Here is a 22,493-nt window from a genome sequence, read left to right as displayed (position 1 = left end):
GGTACTACTACAAGGTGGGTACTGAGGTTAAAAAAAAAAAGCCAGTATTAATGAAACAGTTTATATAAGTAGTAACTCGAACACCACCATAATGTTGTGAACTGCTATCTCTAGTTTTGACTACCTCTATACTTCAGCATAGTAGATGAAACTATCAGGTTATTTATTAGATCAAAAGTACCAAGTACTCTGTAATTGATTACAAAAGTTAATTCATTAAGCATATTGTTCCAATCATTTTACAAAAAAATTCTCAATAAACTCACCAATTATATCAAGTAAACAAAAAACACTCAAATCCTTCTAACAATACTTTATAAATATATTTTAAATACCATTCTGAAGATGATTCAGAAAATTACCTGTTTCTGAACTTCCACCTGCTCATCCACAAGGGGTATAAGTGTACCAACAATAACATGAAGATGGTTTTCTAGAGCATCCTTACAGTAAGTCACTGCTGTCTGGCAAACTTGACTTAATAAGTCACAACAAAGGGAGAAGCTACGTAATGACACATCCATGATATGAGAAGGCCTAATAGAGGGAGAAAACAACAACCAGTAAGTTCTGGAAAATTACTCTGAAATAAATTCATTCAGAAGTCACTTTTGTTCAGCATCTCTTAATTCTTATATGCCTTGACATAAATATTTTAATGTCTTATAAGCTAAAATGAGAAGTGACATCAGCAAAATGCAGAATAGACAGCTCTAAGCTTCCATCCATTAACAGAAACATTGAAAAACAGGCAAACTTGTCAGAACTAATTTTGTTAGAATTCTGTAAAATAGTCAAAGGTTTACAGTAATCAAGAAAATATTGAATCAAGAAAAATGCAACTGAAAAGCAGTAGGAAAGCTTTGTGGTGACTTTACTTGTCCTTGCCCACCCCTACCCCAGGTTGGCAACAATCACAAAAGCAGCGGCCTATATCCTTGGTGTGAGACGCTGGCTCATGATCGTTCATGGAGCTAAGTAGATTAGTTGCAAACTATTGTATATGTCTATTCTAACCTGTCTGGAGCCAAGGACTGATGTAAAGTGCATGGCTCTGTTTTGTTTAACCTCACACAAGCTACAAAAGATATGGGTGTTGCTTGAAACTTTGTAAGGCTGACCAACAACCTGCAGGTGCACAGGGCAAAAGATTACTGTTGAGACATACAAGAGGCTGCCTAAAGCCTAGGAGTAGCTGGAGAGAGTATTTCTTTGGGAAATTAGTGTAGTCAAAAGCACCCACAGATTAGGGGGAATTTAGAAAGCCACACACATGCTCAAGATAAGACTCTTGCTCAGAAAAGACCAGAGAAGACCCTAAGCTTGTATTTGGGGCTGATCCCAAGCAATGTAAGCATGGCTAAGTGTTGAAGAAGAATCCTAGCATAAAGCCAATCTGCAAACACTAGGAAAAGTTTTCTCCTCTCATACTTCCTCATCCCAACACTCTTGACTTCCAAGGAAATCTCTATCTAAACTTACAAGCTAAGGTACAAAGTTTTCAGTGACCACACAAGGCAAGACACAAAAGGACATATATTGTACAACTCTAGATTAAAATATCTACAATAGGCAAATTCATTGAGACAGAAAATAGATGAGTTTCTCAATGGCCAGGAAGGGGGAAGGGGGAATGTGGAGTCATTGTGGAATGAGTAGAGAGGTTCAGTTTGAGATAATGAAAGTTTTAGATAGTGGTGATGGTTGCACAACAATGGAAATGTAATTGATGCCACTGAACTGGCCATTTAATAGCAAAAATAAAAAATTTTGTTACATATTTTACCACAATAAAAAAGACATTAACAAATAGAAATCTCATTAAAACCTATGGAAAAGATCAGAGATGCTAAATCGAACAATCCCAATTCTTGTTTTGTTCTTTTTTTTTTTTTTTTGAGACGGAGTCTTACTCTGTCGCCCAGGCTGGAGTGCAGTGGCGCAAGCTCGACTCACTGCAAGCTCCGCCTCCCAGGTTCACGCCATTCTCCTGCCTCAGCCTCCCGAGTAGCTGGGACTACAGGCGCCCGCCACCATGCCCAGCTAATTTTTTTGTATTTTTAGTAGAGACGTGGTTTCACTGTGTTAGCCAGGATGGTCTCGATCTCCTGACCTCGTGATCCACCCGCCTTGGCCTCCCAAAGTGCTGGGATTCTAGGTGTGAGCCACCGCGCCCAGCTGAATAACCCCAATTCTATAGTAACGTTTATTTGAGGCCATCGATAGCTAGAATATTAGTATTAAAATGTTGAAGATCCTTCTTAAGATTTCTAGAATTGGAGAAGTAACCCATTTTTTTTTTTAATTGAATGAAAGTCTCAATCTGTTGCCCAGGCAGGAATGCAGTGGTGCAATCAAGGCTCACTGGCAGCCTCAAGCTCATGAGCTCAAGTCATCCTCCTACTTCAGCCTCCTAAGTAGCTAGAACTACAGGCGCATATCATCATACCCGGATAATTTTCTTTCTTTTTCTTTTTGAAACAAGAGTCTCACTCTGTCTCCCAGGCTGGAGTGTAGTGGCACAATCTTTGCTCACTGTAACCTGCAACCTCTGCCTCCCGAGCTCAAGCAATCCTCCCACCTCAGGCTCCAGAGTAGCTGAGACTACAGGTACATGCCACAATCCCTGGCTAATTTTTTAAAAAATTTTTTGTAGAGATGGGGTTTCACATCATGTTGCCCAGACTGGTCTCTAACTCCTGGGTTCAAGCAATCCACCTACCCCAACCTCCCAAAGTGCTGGGATTATAGGTGTGAGCTACCACACCTAGTACTAATTTTCTTTTTTAAAAAATTTTTAGTAGAAACGAGGTCTGCTATGTTTCCCAGGCAAGTAGTGCAATCTTTAAAAAGTAATAGGTAAATACAATAGACATCTTAAAAAGCAAAATTCAGAAAGCAACACTCTGGTATCTACCTCTTAGAAGCATATAAACTTTCAATTAAAAGAACAGGATAGGCTGGGCATAGTAGCTCATGCCTGTAATCCTAGCACGTTGGGAGGCTGAAGCTGACAGTTCACTTGAGCACAGGAGTTTGAGACCACCCTGGGCAATATGGTGAAACCCCACTTCTACAAAACACACAAAAAATTAATCGGGCATGGTGGTATGCTCCTGTAGTCCCAGCTACTCAGGAAGCTGAGGAGGAAGGATAATCTGAACCCAGGAGGTTGAGGATGCAGTGAGCCATGATTGCACCCAGCCTGGGCGGACAGAGTGAGTCTTTGTCTCAAAACAAAACAAAGCAAAAAAAAAAACAGGAAGAGGAGGATAGAAAGACTGCTTATATATTGGTCCGAATATGTTACTTACCTTTGGTTGATATAGTGAATCAAAGTATAAATAACATCTCGAAGAACAAACGCCCAAGCTCCTCCTAAGCCACTTTTTATATCTTTCAGTAATAAACTAACGAACAGGTGGTATATTTTAAGAATTCTGTGCTTCTTATAAACATTATTTGTTTCAGCTGCTTGCTCACATATGGCAAGAAGAATTTTCTGATAGGAATCCTAGAAAATAAATAGATTTAGTAAAAACTTGTTTAATTAGATACTCGGCTATAATAAATACATTTTATATTTTTTCTTCAAATATTTGAATACATACACATTTTATATTTAAAATAACTAACAGAATTTAGATTTGGGTTCGATACCAAGTGCAAAATGTTACATTAAGAAAATTACTATCTTCAACTATTGCTAATTTATTTAATTTTCAGAAAGTAAACTATAATTAAATAGTATATTCCTATGAAAAAGTAAATACATTCCCTGAGCTAATATATGACTAAAGTGTCACAAGATTCTGTTCTCATATGCAACATATTTGAATTAAAGCTGACAAGTAAAATACCATTTAAACTTGTAAATGAATGTTTTCCTTTTTAATTATGAGATAAATTTTTTATTTGTTTACTTTTCCTCTTTAAGATGTACTTACAAAGATTTTTTTAGCTAAAAAAGAAGGAATGCTCTATTATTAAACTCATCATGTATACTTACAGGGCTTTTGGAAAGAATTTCTAAAATGCTCTTTAGCTTGGTTTTATGACAATTGCTGATATAGGCAAATGTTGCTTTAATCACATGCGATGGAAAATGAGGTGGATTAGGAGCAGGATCCAAATCTCTAACAGAGTTAAGGGAAAAAATACAGTCATCATTTTAAAAAGTTTTGTTCATAGACCAGTGAACTTCCAAAATGAAAATTTAGATTTTAATAACCCCCAAATTCAAAAACTATTTTTCTACTGGAAAACTACCTTTAATAAAATCACAAATAAATATCAGAGTCCAGATATATAAATCAGATTATCTAAATACCTTTCACCCTCAATAACTTAAATAACCTTAAATGATCTTATAATGATTTTCTTAAAAAATCTTTTAAGGCAGTTCCGCAAATGAGCCTCAGTATTATTTCAGATCAGAATCAAAGCTCTATGCCAGTACTGAAAAAGCAGTATTTTAAGACAGGGCAATCGATACTTATTTAGACAGCGTGAAATTACATATGTAAAAGTACTTTCTCAGATATTATTACTATTTTATATGCCCAGCACGGTAGGGCACATGAAAAAAAAAAAAAAAAAAGAAAGAAACTAAAGCATATTTTCAGGTAACTTACAATCACACCAGGAAAATAACTCTAATGTGCATATACAACTCAGAGACATTCACATCCAAATTAAATTGTACAGATAATAAAGCACAATAAAGAAAAGGTGAGGCTGGGCACAGTGGCTCATGCCTGTAATCCCAGGACTTTGATTGGCCAACACGGGGGAATCACTTGAGGCCAGGAGTTCGAGACCAGCCTGGGCAATATGGTGAAACCCCGTCTCTACCAAAAACATAAAAAATTAGCCAGGTGTAGTGGTGCACATCTGTTGTCCCAGCTACTCGAGAGGCTGAGGTGGAAGGAAGGATCGCTTGAGCCTGGGAGGTGGAGGTGGCAGTGGGCTGAGATTATGCCACCACACTCCAGCCTGAGCAAAAGAGTGAGACTCCATCTCAAAAAAAAAAAAAAAAGAAAAAAGAAAAAAAAGAAAACGTAATCAAGAAAGGCAAGACCTAGATAAAGAGAACTAGGAATAATGTGCATGAAGAAAAAAATTTCAAGGGACAACAGATGGCACAATGTTCAAATATTACAGAAAGACTAAGAAAAGGTTATTGGGTTGGCCAACCAAGTGGTCAATTTAGAAAGAGTAATCACTGTGGGGAGACTACGGTAAAAGAGGATAGGTAATTACTTCAATTCAAAGGTGGCTATTTTTAAAGAAACAAACTTTTAAAAAAGAGTGATGTCTATAAATTGAAATAGACATTGAAGGTGTCAACTAATAAACTTCTTTAAGAACTTGTGAAGCTACAGCTAGTTCTCTAAGTTTAAAATGTACATACCCTGAAAAGTCACAGAGGTCAGTGCTCTGACTGGCACTAGAATTTGCTGGCTCATGTAACGTCATCAATAACTCCACCACAATCTCTGGTAAGTTACTAATGAATAAATGATCGATCTGCAAGGGCACAAAATTAAAATACATCTAATATTTTATATCTTTGAACCTCAAGACAGCTCAAAAGGCATATATTACCTTATTTCCAAAATTATTCAACGATTGCAAAAGAAAATAGATGACTCAAAGTCCAAAATCTACAAGATTATAACTAACTCCACCTTTTTCTTCTATGCAGTGAACCTGTAGACTAAGACGAAAAAGTAGGAAAATCAGGCCAAACAAGGCTCCTTTAATCCAATTCTTCAATTTTACAGAATCATTTTAAATAAGACTTCAGGCCTATCATTAAGTTATGTGACCTGGTAATTTTTCTGCCAACCAAATTTCCCACTGTTCTGTAACTGCCCCTCTAACTGAATTTTACTCTTGGCTTTTTATTTGGGAATTCTTTCTCAATCACAGAACTTTACCGTTAAGAATTCCCAGTGACTGGGAATAATCTCATCTTTGTTCCCTGCATAACTTCTTCCCAGACTTCTACTTGAGTGCCATCCCAAATTCTAAGGCTAGCTGATATCCACATCCCCTTTCATCAATAGTAGAATAAAACCCTCCCCAACAGATTTGGACTTTTCATCAATCTACTTCCCACTATAGACAGGTAGCTTCACAAAAGACACAAATTCTCTAAATACAAAGAATAAGTCTGCTATGTTACATGTTAGTTAAATGAATGAGATTTGTGAAGTCTTAAGGATGAATTTAACAACTTTCCAAATAAGGAATTACAGTGATCTAAACCAAAAGGCAAATGGCTACTTTACTTAATGCATAAGGAAGTTCAAAAACATACTTCCTAATAAAAAATATTTTAGAAGGTGACAAGGAAGAAACCTAACGTAAATGAGGCAGGGCAATAAGGTCTGGAGGAAGGGAACCTAGGGCCAATCCATGCTGACTTCCTACAACGAAATCAAAAGGAAAACCCCAACTTTCCACGCTCAAGTAACGAAAGGACAAGAGGCTACTCCCCTTTGCAACCCCCTCCCTTTTACTGTGGCAGATAAGAAATTGAAAGTACCTCTGATTGGTCCCCTCCTATAACTAATCAGACTGATTATGAGCCACTACTTTATTTACATAGGACGTATACCAAGTAACCAATGGGAAACCTCTAAAGGGTATTTAAACCCCAGATTATTCTGTAACCAGGCCCTTGAGCCACTTGCTTGGGGCCAACTCCCACCCTGTGGAGTATAATTTCATTTTTTATAAATTTCTGCCCTTGTTGCTTCATTCTTTCCTTGCTTTGTGTGTTTTATACAATTTTTTTTTTTTTTTGAGACAAAGTCTCCCTCTCTTGCCCAGGCTGGAGTGCAGTGGCACCATCTTGGCTCACTGTAACCTCCGCCTCCTGGGTTCAAGTGATTCTCCTGATTCAGCTTCCCAAACAGCTGGGATTACAGGCACGCATCACCATACCCAGTAGAGATGGGGTTTCACCATGTTGGCCAGGTTGGTCTCGAATTCCTGTTATTTAATTTTTGCTGTTCTTCATTCTTGAGGCAAGTGTTTCAGTCAAGATTGAGCATAATTACTTTTCCCTCCAAAACCTATTCAGGCTCTAAAAATTGCTGTCTTTTGGTTTGAATATATTAAAAAAGAATAGTAAGATTAAGAATGCTCAGAAGACTAAGCTGGGAGATTGAATGAGAGTGGCTAGAGGCTGTCTCTCTCAAATCCCATAACCTCTGGAGTGCCTATTTCTGTTCCAGCTGTCTTTGGGAAAGGAGTCCTCAGCTCACCAATTCCCTTCAGACGGCAGACTTACAACCAGTTCTGAATAGGTCCACCTAAGCAACTGAGGAAATGCTATTCCATTTCTTGGTTCAATATAGATAACTAGGAAACTAAAAAAAAAGGTCTCTTGAAGTTTACCTAATATTGACCAAGTTTGGTTAGTTATCCCTTACTTATATCCAAAATAAATAAACACATAAATAAATTTGGGGTGACCACAGCTTTTTTATCTTAAAAAATTTATATGTATGTTGTAATATAAGTTGCTTCAAAAAAATTTGGAATGTATATAATTATAAAACAAACGAAGCTTGTTAAATCCTTCTTTACTTGACTCCTTCTTTTGACAAAGATTTAATGAATACCCAAAATATATTATGTGGTTGAGAAACATCAGCCAAAAAAAAAAGAGAGAGAAATGTATACCGGAGAAGACTGGTAAATAATTAACATAATTCAAAAGTAAATTATGGTCCAGCAAGGTGGCTTACACCTGTAATCCCAGCACTTTGGGAGGCTGAGGTGGGAAGATCACCTGAGGTCAAGAGTTCAAGACCAGCCTGGCCAACATGGCAAAACCCCGTCTCTACTAAAAATACAAAAATTAGCTGGGTGTAGTGGCACACACCTGTAGTCCCAGCTACTTGGATGGCTGAGGCAGGAAAATTGCTTGAATCCAGGAGACAGAGGCTTCAGTGAACTGCGATCGTGCCACTGTACTCCAGTCTAGGCAGCAGAGTGAGACTCTGCCTCAAAAACAAAAGCAAAGACAAAACAAAAAAAAAAGTAAATTGTATCATATGTTAGAAGGTAATAAGTGTCATGAAAAAACAAACAGCAGGGTATGAGAACTATAGGAATGAGGGATGGTTCTTTTTCTTGAAAAGTGGAAAGTTTGGTGAGACTCAAGAGAGAGTGAAGGTTTTCTGTACACTGTTTAGTATTCCTTGACTTTAACAACCAGCTTGCATTCGTGTACTACTGCTTTAACTGCACAAAAATGTATTTTAACTATACATTTTTAAATGGCAGAAGAAAATTATTCAGATGGTTTTTGGGTTATTTCTAATTCGAAACATTTCTACTTAGTTAAAACCCAATCAGAGGGAGAGAACACAACATAACCAAAAAAATTCATGGGTTGGCTATGCTAGATAATGATTACCACAAGCTAAGTTTCAATATATAAATAAGAATAAATAGCATTAAAACTTAAAGGTTATATCTCAGATCATTCAGGGAATGAAAAGTAGATAAAAATTGAAGCCATACCTGTTTTCCCAGTAAGTTTTCACTTTTAAGCATATCATAGACCTTGGTAGCAGTCTCTCTTTGCTGTGCCATCCCACTGTCTCCTGTACCCTCATAGGCAAAATAAGGAAGAATATTTACAAGAATCTTTGGAAAGCAGTCTGTCAGAAGACTTTTCCAGTCCTCTTGAATCTGATTAGCAATGGACTTCACCTCATCAAAATGACTTCTAATCACCAGATGTGGAACCAAAACCTTATAACAAGATCTAAAAATATAAAAATTTAAAATATAGGTTATATGTAACTTTTCCAAGTAAAATTTTATAAAATAGTTCTTAAAATACTGTTTTAATACCATCAGCATTAAAGTATCACAGTTTATCCACATTATTAAACTTTCTTTAATTTTATAAATGGAAAAATTAACTAAATTCTAAATAGTCACATTAAAAAAATAAGAAAGCTTAGAACATACCACCACCACAATTATGGGATTTAAAAATGGGGACCTTGTTCAGTAGCACCCTTAGCATAAAGAAAAAACAAAACAATAAATAAATAAAAATGGAGACTTGAATTTATATTTATTTCTTCTGCATAATCAACTAATGTAAATGAAGTTGACCCTTGAAAAACATGGGTTTGTTATACTTGCATATTTTTCAACCAAATGCAGATAGAAAAACAGTATTCACGGGATGTGAAAGTCTGTATATACAGAGGACTGACTTTTCATATACGTGAGTTCTGCAGAGCCGACTTGGGGACTTGAGTATGTGCAGATTTAGGCATACATTGGGAATCCTGGAATGAATCCCTCGCATATACAGAGAGATGACTATATTGTTCTTGCCAAAATGAATGAACCATAAGGACCACTAAATTTACTTCTGTAGGAATATCCTTCTTAAAGGAAGTTACCTACATACAACTCATAATCTATTAGAAAGCTCTATTAGGATGGGCCTGAAACTCAGTCTGTGATCTACTACATGTAAAATGCATAGCAAAGTCCATAACGCAGAGCATGCTCAACAAATATGAGATGCCTTCCCATCATCCTGATACCTAAACATTACTTTTTGGTTGTTTCAAACCTCTCCATTTTCAAATTTTTCTTCTATGGAGTTAAAGTTAGCAAAATAAAAGTTTTACATTAAGTTTCTAACTCTCATAGAAGTAATGACTCAACGGCCTATAGTCAAGCAACAGAAAAGAAAAACAGGCAGAAATAATCAGCTACTAGTAATCTATCTTCAATCTTTTCCAAAGGAAAGATGATCAAATATTAAAGCTGAAAGGGAACTGAAAGATCTCCTTGTGTAACTTCCTTACTTTACATATTAAAAAACCAAGGCATAGAGGGTCTTTATGTGGTTTGACCAAAGTCACATAGCTGGTTGTTGGCACAGCTAGGACCGGATGTGAAGTCCAGTGACTCCCTTCAATACATTCTTATTAAAAGAAGCTGTCCCGCTTCTCATACGATGTAGCCTCCCACACACACGTGTGTATGGGTATGGTATGTGTGGTACTGGTGATAGGGACTTGCTAAATATTGTTAACTAATTTTAAATTAAACAAATTTCACATATGTCATGTATAAACTTACCTATAGAAATCCTCAATATTTGTATAGTTTAATAAAATAAAAGGAAAAGAAGATAAGTTGTATTCAGTATCTTGAAGATTTAGCCATTCCAAAACCAGATAATCTAAATGAGATGCCATAAAGTCTTCTAAACATCTATATCCAAAAGTTTCAGAAACTTTCTCTAAAACCTGCATGAACCAAAACATCAATGTGTTAAGAAAAATGAAAAAAATAAATCATTTAAATGCTTGTTAATATTATTTAGAGTAAGACCTAGAAACAACATTCATTTAACTTTTCTTCATTTCCTCATCTATGAGATGGGAATAATAATTAAGAAAATGTACTCAACTGGCACAGTATCTGACACATAGCAAACCCTTAATAAATGTTAAGTAAATAAAAACATAAAAATATGCATAAAAACATAAAAAGAGTTTCCAACATTTGGTTATACTTAAAGGAAGATTTAATGTAAGATTATTGGCCAGGCATGGTGGTTCACACCTGTAATCCCAATGCCTTGGGAGTCTGAGGAGGGAGGGTTGCTTAAGCCCAAGAGTTTAAGACCAGCTTGGACAACACAGCAAGAGCCTGTCTGTACAAAAAATTAGCCAGGTGCCTGTAGTCCCAGCTACTCAGGAGGCTGAGGCAGGAGAATGGCATGAACCCGGGAGGCAGAGCTTGCAGTGAGCAGAGATCGCACCACTGCACTCCAGCCTGGGCGACAGAGCAAGACTCTGTCTCAAAAAAAAAATAAAAAGGCCGGGCGCGGTGGCTCAAGCCTGTAATCCCAGCACTTTGGGAGGCCGAGACGGGTGGATCACGAGGTCAGGAGATCGAGACCATCCTGGCTAACACGGTGAAACCCCATCTCTACTAAAAAATACAAAAAACTAGCCGGGCGAGGTGGCGGGCGCCTGTAGTCCCAGCTACTCAGGAGGCTGAGGCAGGAGAATGGCGTAAACCCGGGAGGTGGAGCTTGCAGTGAGCTGAGATCTGGCCACTGCACCCCAGCCTGGGCGACAGAGCAAGACTCCGTCTCAAAAAAAAATAAATAAAATAAAAATAAAAATAAAAATAAAAATAAAAAAATAAAAAAATTAGCCAGGTGTGGTGGTACATGCCTGTAGTCTCATCTACTCAGGAGGCTTGGGAGGACTGCTTGAGCCCAGGAGGTCAAGACTGCAGTGAGCCATGATTGCATCACTGCACTCCAGCCTGGGTGACAGAGTGAGACCCTGTCTTTCAAAATAAATAAATAAATAAATAAATAAATAAAAAGAAATAAATAAAAATAAAATAAAATTATTCCTCTCAGGCTTAAATCCAAATAAGGAAAATCCAAACAATACATACCACTTATGATTATTAGGTAATGTACTTGTATACTTTTAAGAAACACCAAACAAGTCTTATACTGAGAGGTAAAAGGCTAACTGATTATAGGTTGGCTTACTACAAAGCACCACGGAAACTATGCTGGTAGAATGTTAACTGGCATATCAGTCCACTGACCTACCACTGATTTATCGCATAAAAATTTGCAATGGAAAGGCCTGGAACTTCCTAAACCATAAATGCTGAGGGGATGGAAAAGAGAGGCGGCCAACATTCTATAATACTGTGCTGATGTAGTAATTACAAGGCTTGGACCCTAGTCCTTCTCCCCTGATAATTGAACTTAAAAGCCTGATAGTTCTAAAATTTGACTTCTGGCCCTGCCAGATCCCAATGTGCTGCCCCAGAATCTACCTGGCAAAACACCTATATTGCTCTTGTCTCCATGTGTTTCCCTCAATAAATACTATTTCCAAAAGCTGGTCAGTCTGGTGGACAAGTCATTCACTCTTGTTAGTTCAATGAAAGCCTTGTGAAACGCTCTTAAATGGAATGGAAGAAACAACACAGCATACACATAAATACACTATTTGAATAGTTTTTATATAACTGCTTTCCAATATTCCCAACCTGAAAAATAAAACTGTTTCCTAGTCTTAAATAAGTGCCACTTAGAAAATCTACCTTTAACTTTTTAAATTATTTCACAGTGACCTAAGGAAGCTTATAATAAAATATTCATCCACATATACCTTTTTCACAAGGTGAGGTTCTAATCCATTCTCCTTCACAGATTTACATAGGGCAAACAAAGCCTGTTTTTCACAGATAGGGCTACAGGATAAAACCACAGCTATCAACATCAGTAAAACAGATTTTCTATTATAAATTTCATCCAAAGGTTCAGGGTTCTCAGCACTATGGGACTTAAAAAGAAATTAAAAAAAAAAAAGTAATGTAAAATGTAAATGCTTAACAATCAATTATAAAATCCCAACTGAACTCCAGATTTTTTGACTAGCTATACATATTTTAAAAACCTCCTACTCACTAATCCTAGTTCTGTCTTTTGGTACAAGAAGGAGTAAGAACCAATACCTTTGCTAAATCACAAGCACTGACATGTTTAAAAACAATTAAGAGCTTTCCACTAAATCAATTCCTTCACCCATTTTTTATAAGACACAGATCTATAATATCCTGGCTAAAAATCTTTTACTTTACTCAGAACCAAAGCAAACATTATAGTTATCCTCTAAAAAATACAGAAACATTTAATAACTGAAACAGCATAATTGGATTGCTTGTAACACAAAGGATATTTGTTTGGGGGATGGATACCCCATTCTCCATGATGTGATTATTTCACATTGTATACTTGTATCAAAACATCTCATGTACTCCCCAAATACATACATATATACACCATGCACCCATAAAAATTAAAAAATCTAAAAATAAAGCAAAAAGTATAAAAGATCCAAGTTCTTGTATCAACTTTGTTCATGAAAATATGCTTCTGTTAATGCAGTATAAGACAGAGTTAGCCTTTTTTGATAACTGTAATACAATGTTGATTTATACTATAATCTCAAGATATAAAACTTCTTAGGTCTTTTTCTAAATGAATTGCTGTGAGATCAGTATTTTCCCATTTTGCAGATGACAGGCTGCTTTAAAATGTATAATATACATTATCTCATTAGATTTTATGTTATTTACACTTATCTTTCTAATCTATTGAAATTCTTTTCTAAACTCACATTCTTTCAATTGTCCCTTTCAATTTCCTGCTATCACAGATTTGACAGTTATTTCACTACCTTAAATACTTGTAAGAAACAAATCAGGGCATAAATAAATGAAAAAATTTGAACCCTAAGATAATCATTACCATAATAAGTATATTATTCTACAGAAATGTGAAATATCACAAGTTTCACTGTAAACACCACAATGATTTGATCTGGTGTGAGATTCTTCTCCTCAATCCATTTCTTCCCATTGTCACCTGTTCCCTTAATTAGCTTTTAATCAGATCACATACGAAAGGATTTTTAAAATAAAAAAGGAAGTCATTTATACTCCCATAAAAACTCAGTTAAATTTTGGGTTTCTCCATAAAAATGCTAAACCAAAAGAAATATATTAAGTTAAACCAAAAGAAATTTCTATGATTTGACCCATTGTGACCTAGAAATAATGCAGTTTCATTCAATTCATACACTTGTTTTAGAGCAGCTTTACACTGTAAACTACTGCATTATAAACTCTCTTATGCCAAACTTGGTAAAGTAATTTATGAGATATTCATAGCAAGCATATGATAACAGCAAATACATGTTACTTAAAATTACCATTTCTCTCATTCCTTCCTGAGCTTTCAGGTATGCATTTTCAAAAGCTGTTTGCTGAAGCCTCAAAGGAAGTGCTTTCAGTAATGTGGAAGAATCTCCCTTCATGTCCTGGAACAATCTTAAAACAAGCAAACCAACAAACAAAAAGTGAAATAATTTTTAAATTTCAAACCCTACTTGACAAAACATATTCCAGAATAAAAATAAATCACTCTGTGAGACATAATAACATACCAGCTCTTTCTTAAAGACTAATAAAACCTGAGTTTATTTAAAGAGGTTCAGACTAGCAGCTTAGTATTAAGGTCTTGAATACAAAATCTATTTTCTCCTAGAATTGAAGAGGGTCTCAAAATATATTTTAACTATTGCTCAAATTTGAGCGCACTGAACTCAAACTAGCCAGAAAAGATCAACTGTTCTCTGGCCAAACACCAATTAGTTGAGTCCACAGATTCCATTGTCAACCTGCTCTAATATTTAATCACTCTGAAAGTGGGTAAGTTAATGTTTTCATGTACCATCTAAATTTTGTTTTATGTGATGGAAAAAAGTTGATCAGTACACCTTTTGTGTAATAGCCACATATTTAAGGATAACTCTTTAATCAACTTTGTCTTTTATCCTTTTTTAGTAATCGAAGCTTTTATAATTGTTTATGTTCTTCTGATTCTTCTAGTTTCTCTCACTGCTCTTAAAATAGCTGAACATTAGGTATCTGCTATCATCTGAATGTTTAACCCCTCCAAATGTCACGTTGAAATCTGATCCCCATTAGGTTATGCCTAATGGGAAGTGTCTGAGTCATGGGGGCAGATCCCTCACAAACAGATTAAGGCCTGAGGGTAAGGAATGAGAGAGTTCTCACTATCCAGTTCCCACAAGAGCTGGTTATTTAAAAAAAAAAAAAAAAAAAAAAAAAAAAAGAGCCTGGCACGGCCTTCCCTGCTTCCACCCTTGCTTCCTCTCTCACCATGTGATCTCTGCACACACTGATTCCTCTTTGCCTTCTGCCATGAGTCTGAGGCCCTTACCAGATGTAGATGTCATATGCCAAATAAACCTCTTTTCTTTATAAATACCCAGCCTCAGGTATTCCTTTATAGCAACACAAAGGGACTAAGACAAAATCTAACAAGTGTAAAAAAAAAAAAAGACTGCTACTTGCATGTCATTCTTGAATTTATACTTTTTGAATCTTCAATTTTTCTCAATGCCACCACTACAGTGCTGCCTTATTACATTCAACTCAGTCTTTTTTTTTTTTTTTTTTTTTTTTTGAGGCGGAGTCTCGCTCTGTCGCCCAGGCTGGAGTGCAGTGGCGCGATCTCGGCTCACTGCAAGCTCCGCCTCCCGGGTTCCCGCCATTCTCCTGCCTCAGCCTCCCGAGTAGCTGGGACTACAGGCGCCGCCACCACGCCCGGCTAATTTTTTTTTGTATTTTTAGTGGAGACGGGGTTTCATTGTGTTAGCCAGGATGGTCTCGATCTCCTGACCTCTTGATCCGCCCGTCTCGGCCTCCCAAAGTGCTGGGATTACAGGCTTGAGCCACCGCGCCCGGCCTCAACTCAGTCTTATGTTACCTCAGTCCTTAAAGTTCAGCATACATTTGCTATCTTGTATCTGTGAAATTCAATAAGGACTTGAACTACTAAACATACTCATGAGAAATCCTTACAATGCATTATGGTCTTACTAAAAAGAGTTCCAAACCTGAGGAGCTAGACACAAAATCTAGTTTATGAAAACATTACTGTCAGCATATTCAAATACTGAAATATTAGTTTTAATACTTTACGTGACTGCTGAACAATATAGTGATCTTTTATTATTGATCACTTACATTTGAACAGTAAAGTTACTCAAATGATTTTCAGCTTTTTTTTCAAGTACATTCATTTATTTTAAAAGTTATTGGATACCTATCACATGCCAAGTATTGTTTTAGGTGCTAAAAATACAACAATGAACAGAACAGACAAAAAACAGTGCCTTTTAGGAACATATATACTAGTGGAATAGGGAGAAGTAAATATATTAAAATATGTTTCAAGTTATCATAAATGCTAAAGAAAAATAAAACAAGAGAATAGCAAGATGGCAAAATAGGAACAGCTCTGGTCTGCAGCTCCCAGCGAGATCAGCGCAGAAGGTGGTGATTTCTGCATTTCCAACTGAGGTACCTGGCTCATCTCATTGGAACTGGTTAGACAGTGGGTGCAGCCCATGGAGGGAGAGCCGAAGCAGGGTGGGGTGTAGCCTCACCCAGGAAGCGCAAGGGGTCGGGGAACTCCCTCCCCTAGCCAAGGGAAGCCGTGAGAGGCTATGCTGTGAGGAACTGTGGATCCCGGCCCAGATACTATGCTTTTCCCATGGTCTTTGCAACCAGCAGACCAGGAGATTCCCTTGGGTGCTTACACCACCAGGGCCCTGGGTTTCAAGCGCAAAGCTGGGCAGCCATTTGGGCAGACACTGAGCTAGCTGGAGGAGTTTTTTTTCATATCCTGGTGGCACCTGGAACGCCAGCAAGACAGACCCATTCACTCCCCTGGAAAAGAGGCTGAAGCCAGGGAGCGGAGTGGTCTAGACCAGCGGATCCCACCTCCATGGAGCCCAGGAAGTTAAGATTCACTGGCTTGAAATTCTTGCTGCCAGCACAACAGTCTGAAATCGACCTAGGATGCTGAAGCTTGGTGGGGGGAGGGGCATCTGCAATTACTGAGGCTTTAGTAGGATGTCTTCCCCTCACAGTATAAACAAAGCCACTAGGAAGCCCACGATAATGCCACAAAGCCACTGTAGCCAGACTGCCTCTCTAGATTCCTCCTCTCAGGGCAGGGTATCTCTGAAAGACAGGCAGCAGCCCCAGTCAGGGGCTTATAGATAAAACTCCCATCTCCCTGACACAGAGCACCGGGGGAAGGGGCGGATGTGGGCGCAGCTTCAGCAGACTTAAACATCCCTGCCTGCCAGCTCTGAAGAGAGCAGCAGATCTCCCAGCACAGCGCTCGAGCTCTGCTAAGGGACAGGCTGCCTCCTCAAGTGGGTCCCTGAACCCCGTGCCTCCTGACTGGGAGACACCTCCCAGCAGGGGTCGACAGACACCTCATACAGGAGAGCTCCGGATGCCATCTGGTGGGTGCCCCTCTGGGACAAACTTTCCCGGAGGAAGGAACAGGCAGCAATCTTTGCTGTTCTGCAGCCTCCACTGGTGATACCCAGGCAAACAGGGTCTGGACTAGACCTCCAGCAAACTCCAGCAGACCTGCAGCAGAGGGGCCTGACTGTAAAAAGGAAAACTAATAAACAGAAACGAATAGCATCAACATCAACAAAACGGACATCCACACAGAAACGCCATCCAAAGGTCACCAACATCAAAGACCAAAGGTAGATAAATCCACGAAGATGAGGAAAAACCAGCGCAAAAAGGCTGAAAATTCCAAAAACCAGAATGCCTCTTCTGCTTCAAAGGATCACAACTCCTTGCCAGCAAGGGAACAAAACTGGACGGAAAATGGGTTTGATGAACTGACAGAAGTAGGCTTCGGAAGGTGGGTAATAACAAACTCCTCCAAGCTAAAGGAGCATGTTCTAACCCAATGCAAGGAAGCTAAGAACCTTGAAAAAAGGTTAGAGGAATGGCTAACTAAAATAACCAGTTTAGAAAAGAACATAACTGACCTGATGGAGCTGACAAACACAGCACGAGAACTTCATGAAGCATTCACAAGTATCAATAGCTGAATCAATCAAGGAGAATAAAGGATATCAGAGACTGAAGATCCACTTACTGAAATAAAGCATGAAGACAAGATTAGAGAAAAAAGAATGAAAAGGAATGAACAAAGCCTCCAAGAAATATGGGAGTATGTGAAAAGTCCAAATCTACGTTTGAGCGGTGTACCTGAAAGTGATGGGGAGAACAGAATCAAGTTGGAAAACACTCTTTAGGATATTATCAGAACTTCCCCAACCTAGCGAGACAGGCCAACATTCAAATTCAAGAAATACACAGACCACCACAAAGACACTCCTCAAGAAGAGCAATCCCAAGACACATACTCATCATATTCACCAAGGTTGAAATGAAGGAAAAAATGTTAAGGGCAGGCAGAGAGAAAGGTCGAGTTACCCATGAAGGGAAGCCCATCAGACTAACAGTGGATCTCTCAGCAGAAACTTTACAAGCCAGAAAAGAGTGGGGGCCAATATTCAACACTCTTAAAGAAAAGAATTTTCCACCCAGAATTTCACATCCTGCCAAACTAAGCTTCATAACCAAAGGAGAAATAAAATCCTTTACAGACAAGCAAACGCTGAGAGATTCTGTCACCACCAGGCCTGCCTTACAAGAGCTCCTGAAGGAAGAACTAAATATGGAAAGGAAAAACCGGTACTGGCCACTAGAAAAACATACCAAACTGTAAAGACCATCGACACTATGAAGAAACTGCATCAACTAATGGGCAAAATAACCAGCTAGCATCATAATGACAGGATCAAATTCACACATAACAATATTAACCTTAAATGTAAATGGGCTAAATGTCCCAGTTAAAAGACACAGACTGGCAAATTGGATCGAGTCAAGACCTATCAGTGTGCTGTATTCAGGAGACCCATCTCATATGCAAAGACACACATAGGCTCGAAATAAAGGGATGGAGGAATATTTACCAAGCAAATGGAAAGAAAAAAAAGCAAGGGTTGCAATCCTAGTCTCTGATAAAACAAACATCCAACAAAGATCAAAAATGACAAAGAAGGGCATTAGATAATGGTACAGGGATCAATGCAACAAGAAGTACTAACCATTCTAAATATATATGCACCCAATACAGGAGCACCCAGATGCATAAAGCAAGTTCTTAGAGACATACAAAGAGACTTAGACTCCCACACAATAATAGCAGGAGACTTTAACACCCCACTGTCAATATTAGACAGATCAATGAGACAGAAAATTAACAAGGATATTCAGGACTTGAACTGAGCTCTGGACCAAGCAGACCTAAGAGACATCTACAGAACTCTCCACTCCAAATCAACAGAGTAATATACATTCTTCTCAGCACCACATCACACTTATTCTAAAATTGACCACATAACTGAAAGCAAAACACTCCTTAGCAAATGCAAAAGAAAGGAAATCATAACAAACAGTCTCTCAGATCACAGTGCAATCAAATTAGAACTCAGGATTAAGAAACACTCAAAATCGCACAACTACATGGAAGCTGAACAACCTGCTCCTGAATGACTACTGGATAAATAACGAAATGAAGGCAGAAATAAGTAAGTTCTTTGAAACCAATGAAAACAAAGACATAATGTACCAGAATCTCTGGGACACAGCTAAAGCAGTGTTTAGAGGGAAATTTATAGCCCTACATGCCCACAGGACAAAGTGGGAAAGATCTAAAATTGACACCCTAACATCACAATTAAAAGAACTAGAGAAGCAAGAGCAAACAAATTCAAAAGCTAGCAGGAAACGAGAAATAACTAAGATCAGAGCTGAAGTGAAGGAGATAGAGACAAAAAAAACCTTTCGAAAAAATCAATCCAGGAGCTGGTTTTTTGAAAAGATTAACAAAATAGACCGCCAGCAAGACTAATAAAGAAGAGAGAAGAATCAAATAGACACAATAAAAAATGATAAAGGGGATAATACCACTGATCCCACAGAAATACAAACTACCAGAGAATGCTATACATGCCTCTACGCAAATAAACTAGAAAATCTAGAAGAAACTGATAAATTCCTAGACACATACAACCTCCCAAGACTAAACCAGGAGAAGTCGAATCCCTGAATGACCAATAACAAGTTCTGAAATTGAGGCAATAATTAATAGCCTATCAACCAAAAAAACCCCAGGACCAGATGGATTCACAGCTGATTTCTACCAGAGGTACAAAAAGGAGCTGGTACCATTCCTTTTGAAACTATTCCAAACAACAGAAAAAGAGGGACTCCTCCCTAACTCATTTTATGATGCCAGTATCATCCTGATACCAAAACCTGGCAGAGACACAACAAAAAAAGAAAATTTCAGGCCAATATCCGTGATGAACATCCATGCGAAAATCCTCAATAAAATACTGGCAAACTGAATCCAGCACATCAAAATGCTTATCCACCACTATCAAGTCAGCTTCATCCCTGGGATATAAGGCTGATTCAACATATGCAAATCAATAAACATAAGCCATCTCATAAACAGAACCAATTACAAAAACTACATGATTAAAGGCTCGTGCCTGTAATCCCAGCACTTTGGGAGGCCGAGGCAGGTGGATCACCTGAGTTCAGGAGTTCAAGACCAGCCTGGCCAACATGGCGAAACCCCATCTCTACTAAAAATAAAAAAATTAGCTGGGTGTGGTGGCAGGCACCTATAATCCCAGCTACTCAGGAGGCTGAGGCAGGACAATTGCTTGAAATGAGGAAGTGGAGGCTGCAGTGAGCCGAGATCGCGCCATTGCACTCCAGCCTGGGAGACACGAGCAAAACTCCGCCTCAAAAAAAAAAAAAAAAAAGAATGAAGTTATTATATGTTTATTGCAGTACTCAAATATAAAAGATCCTCATGATAGAATCCTTCTAGTGCTTCACTGGATGTTCACTCAAGTAAATATAATTGTAATTAGCACAATGTAAAATGTGCTAATTATCATTTTATAAACTCACATAAAATCACAGTAATTTCCAAACAGTCTGTATCTCCTGTACGTGGTAGTAGACACACGTCACTCAAGTCAACCACTTGTTAGCTCTGTGGCATAAGCAAGTTACTTTACCTCACTAAGTCACAGTTTTCATTTATAAATTTAAGGAAATAATAGAATCTAAGTTACAGAAGTGTAAGAATTAAGAATAAACATAAATGCCAGGCACACTGTATATACTCAACAAGTGTTAGCTATTTTTAATATCTCAACTGTGAGCTGTTACTATGTAAGACATTCTACTGCTATCTGCAGCATTCCAAATACTTCATGAATATCTGACCCATTACCTATTGATTGACTCTGCAGCCAACATTCGAACTCGGTGATGATTATCAGCAAGAAATTGTGTAAATACTTCGTTTACAGGAAAGTCTTTTCCCATTACATTAAGAATGGCCCATTTTGAATAAGGATCGGCCTATGGGAAAAGAACTGAGGTTAAATACGAAATAGAGAAAAATTACTCATTAACAAACAAAAACTGCTTTAAATTTTTCAATGAAGGTCTTACTAATAAAATGTAAAAACTCACCTCAAGCAAAGTTTTAAGGCAGTTTACTAGGGCCATTCTTACAGAGAATGTACATTTCCTCTCCTTTGTTAGATGCCTGAAATCAAGTAAGTTTTCCAAAGTTAAATAATCATTCTGGTAAAAGCACTCAGAAAACTCAATGAATATGAAGATTATTATAAATTGCTTCCAATATGTCTTTCTGTGCTAAACTTATTTGTCATTATGTGGAATATACCAACATACTCACCCTCCCAAAAATTCAAGCTAAAAGAAATTAGTTTGAAAGAATTCATTTTAGTGTATATTATTCATTTTATACTATTATGTCTCTTTTTCGGGGGCTACCATAGAATGGCTAACCACATTATAGTAAACTTACTTTAGAAAGAAATTTCTTTGTTCAAGTTTTGTTTGGTATATTGAAGATTTCAAAATCACATTCAGGCCAGGTGCGCTGGCTCACGCCTGTAATCCCAACACTTTGGGAGGCCGAGGTGGGCAGATCACTTGAGATCAGGAGTTTGGGACCAGCCTGGCCAACATGTTGAAACCCCATCTCTACTAAAAATACAAAAAAATTAGCCAGGCGTTGTGGCGGGAGCCTGTAATCATAGCTGCCTAGGAGGCTGAGGCAGGAGAACTGCTTGAACCTAGTAGGTGGAGGCTGCAGTGAGCAGATATAGCACCACTGCACTCCAGCCTGGGTGATGGAGTGAGACTCTGTCTAAAAAAAACACAAAAACAAAAAACATTCTATTGATTTAGAATTACTCATCAATCAAATAGTACAAGGGTTCTAAATTATATGTGCTCCTCTGTAAGTATCATGGTGTTATCTCGGAATGTGAAAATATGCATAATAACCAGATAAGAACAAGGCCAATTTGTTCACTCTGGGAACATGAACAATTCAACTGATTTTGGCTTGCTGTCCTTTCTTTATTCACTATACATGTCAAATTATTAAGTGATTCAAACTTTGCAGAGAAAGGAGTTAAACAGTTTAGAAAGCCAAGCCTTAAACAAAAAGCAATGTAGTTATTCAAGCAACTAAGGGAAACACAAATTACATTCTGCTATTCTTAAAAGATGTATTAGCTATGTAGGAAGATCAGAAGAAATCACTGATGTGGATACAAAATTTGCATTCGTATCCACAGATAGCAAAAGAAAAATAAGACCACAAAGTAGACTGTACCTACCAAAATGCTCCAATTACTGTAAGAAACTGTCCTTGAGCATCCCTTGTGTTCTCAGAGTCCATATTGCTTTGACCTAGGTTTTTCACTATATGAAGGACATGGTTTAAAATAGTTTTACAAACATCTTGGTCACGACGATACAAAGAACACACATTGCTGTGGTAAAAAAAAGTTTAACTTTATAAGCTTAACAGAACACATCAGTTATTTTATAAATTTAAA

At 37.7% G+C, this 22,493-nt stretch overlaps 1 protein-coding gene across 4 annotated transcripts in view; it reads right to left on the bottom strand.

Annotated features, from left to right (window-relative positions):
- ATM (ATM serine/threonine kinase) overlaps positions 1–22,493 on the bottom strand; it is a 131,621-nt gene that overhangs the window by 65,688 nt on the left and 43,440 nt on the right. For all 4 annotated transcript variants that reach the window (XM_015115608.3, XM_077964249.1, XM_077964250.1 and 1 more), the window contains 11 exons: positions 22,272–22,427; positions 21,088–21,163; positions 20,843–20,973; positions 13,818–13,935; positions 12,213–12,386; positions 10,138–10,307; positions 8,545–8,791; positions 5,414–5,529; positions 4,010–4,136; positions 3,315–3,514; positions 363–537 (listed from right to left, as the gene is read on the bottom strand). In XM_015115608.3, coding sequence (XP_014971094.3) covers positions 363–537; positions 3,315–3,514; positions 4,010–4,136; positions 5,414–5,529; positions 8,545–8,791; positions 10,138–10,307; positions 12,213–12,386; positions 13,818–13,935; positions 20,843–20,973; positions 21,088–21,163; positions 22,272–22,427 — 1,690 coding nt within the window. The remainder of the gene's footprint in view (positions 1–362; positions 538–3,314; positions 3,515–4,009; positions 4,137–5,413; positions 5,530–8,544; positions 8,792–10,137; positions 10,308–12,212; positions 12,387–13,817; positions 13,936–20,842; positions 20,974–21,087; positions 21,164–22,271; positions 22,428–22,493) is intronic.

The sequence above is a fragment of the Macaca mulatta genome, chromosome 14 (assembly GCF_049350105.2).
Source record: "Macaca mulatta isolate MMU2019108-1 chromosome 14, T2T-MMU8v2.0, whole genome shotgun sequence".
Classification (NCBI taxonomy): Eukaryota; Metazoa; Chordata; class Mammalia; order Primates; family Cercopithecidae; genus Macaca; species Macaca mulatta.
The sequence above is the reverse complement of the archived record's forward strand: the minus strand, read 5'-3'. Positions and strand labels throughout refer to the sequence as shown.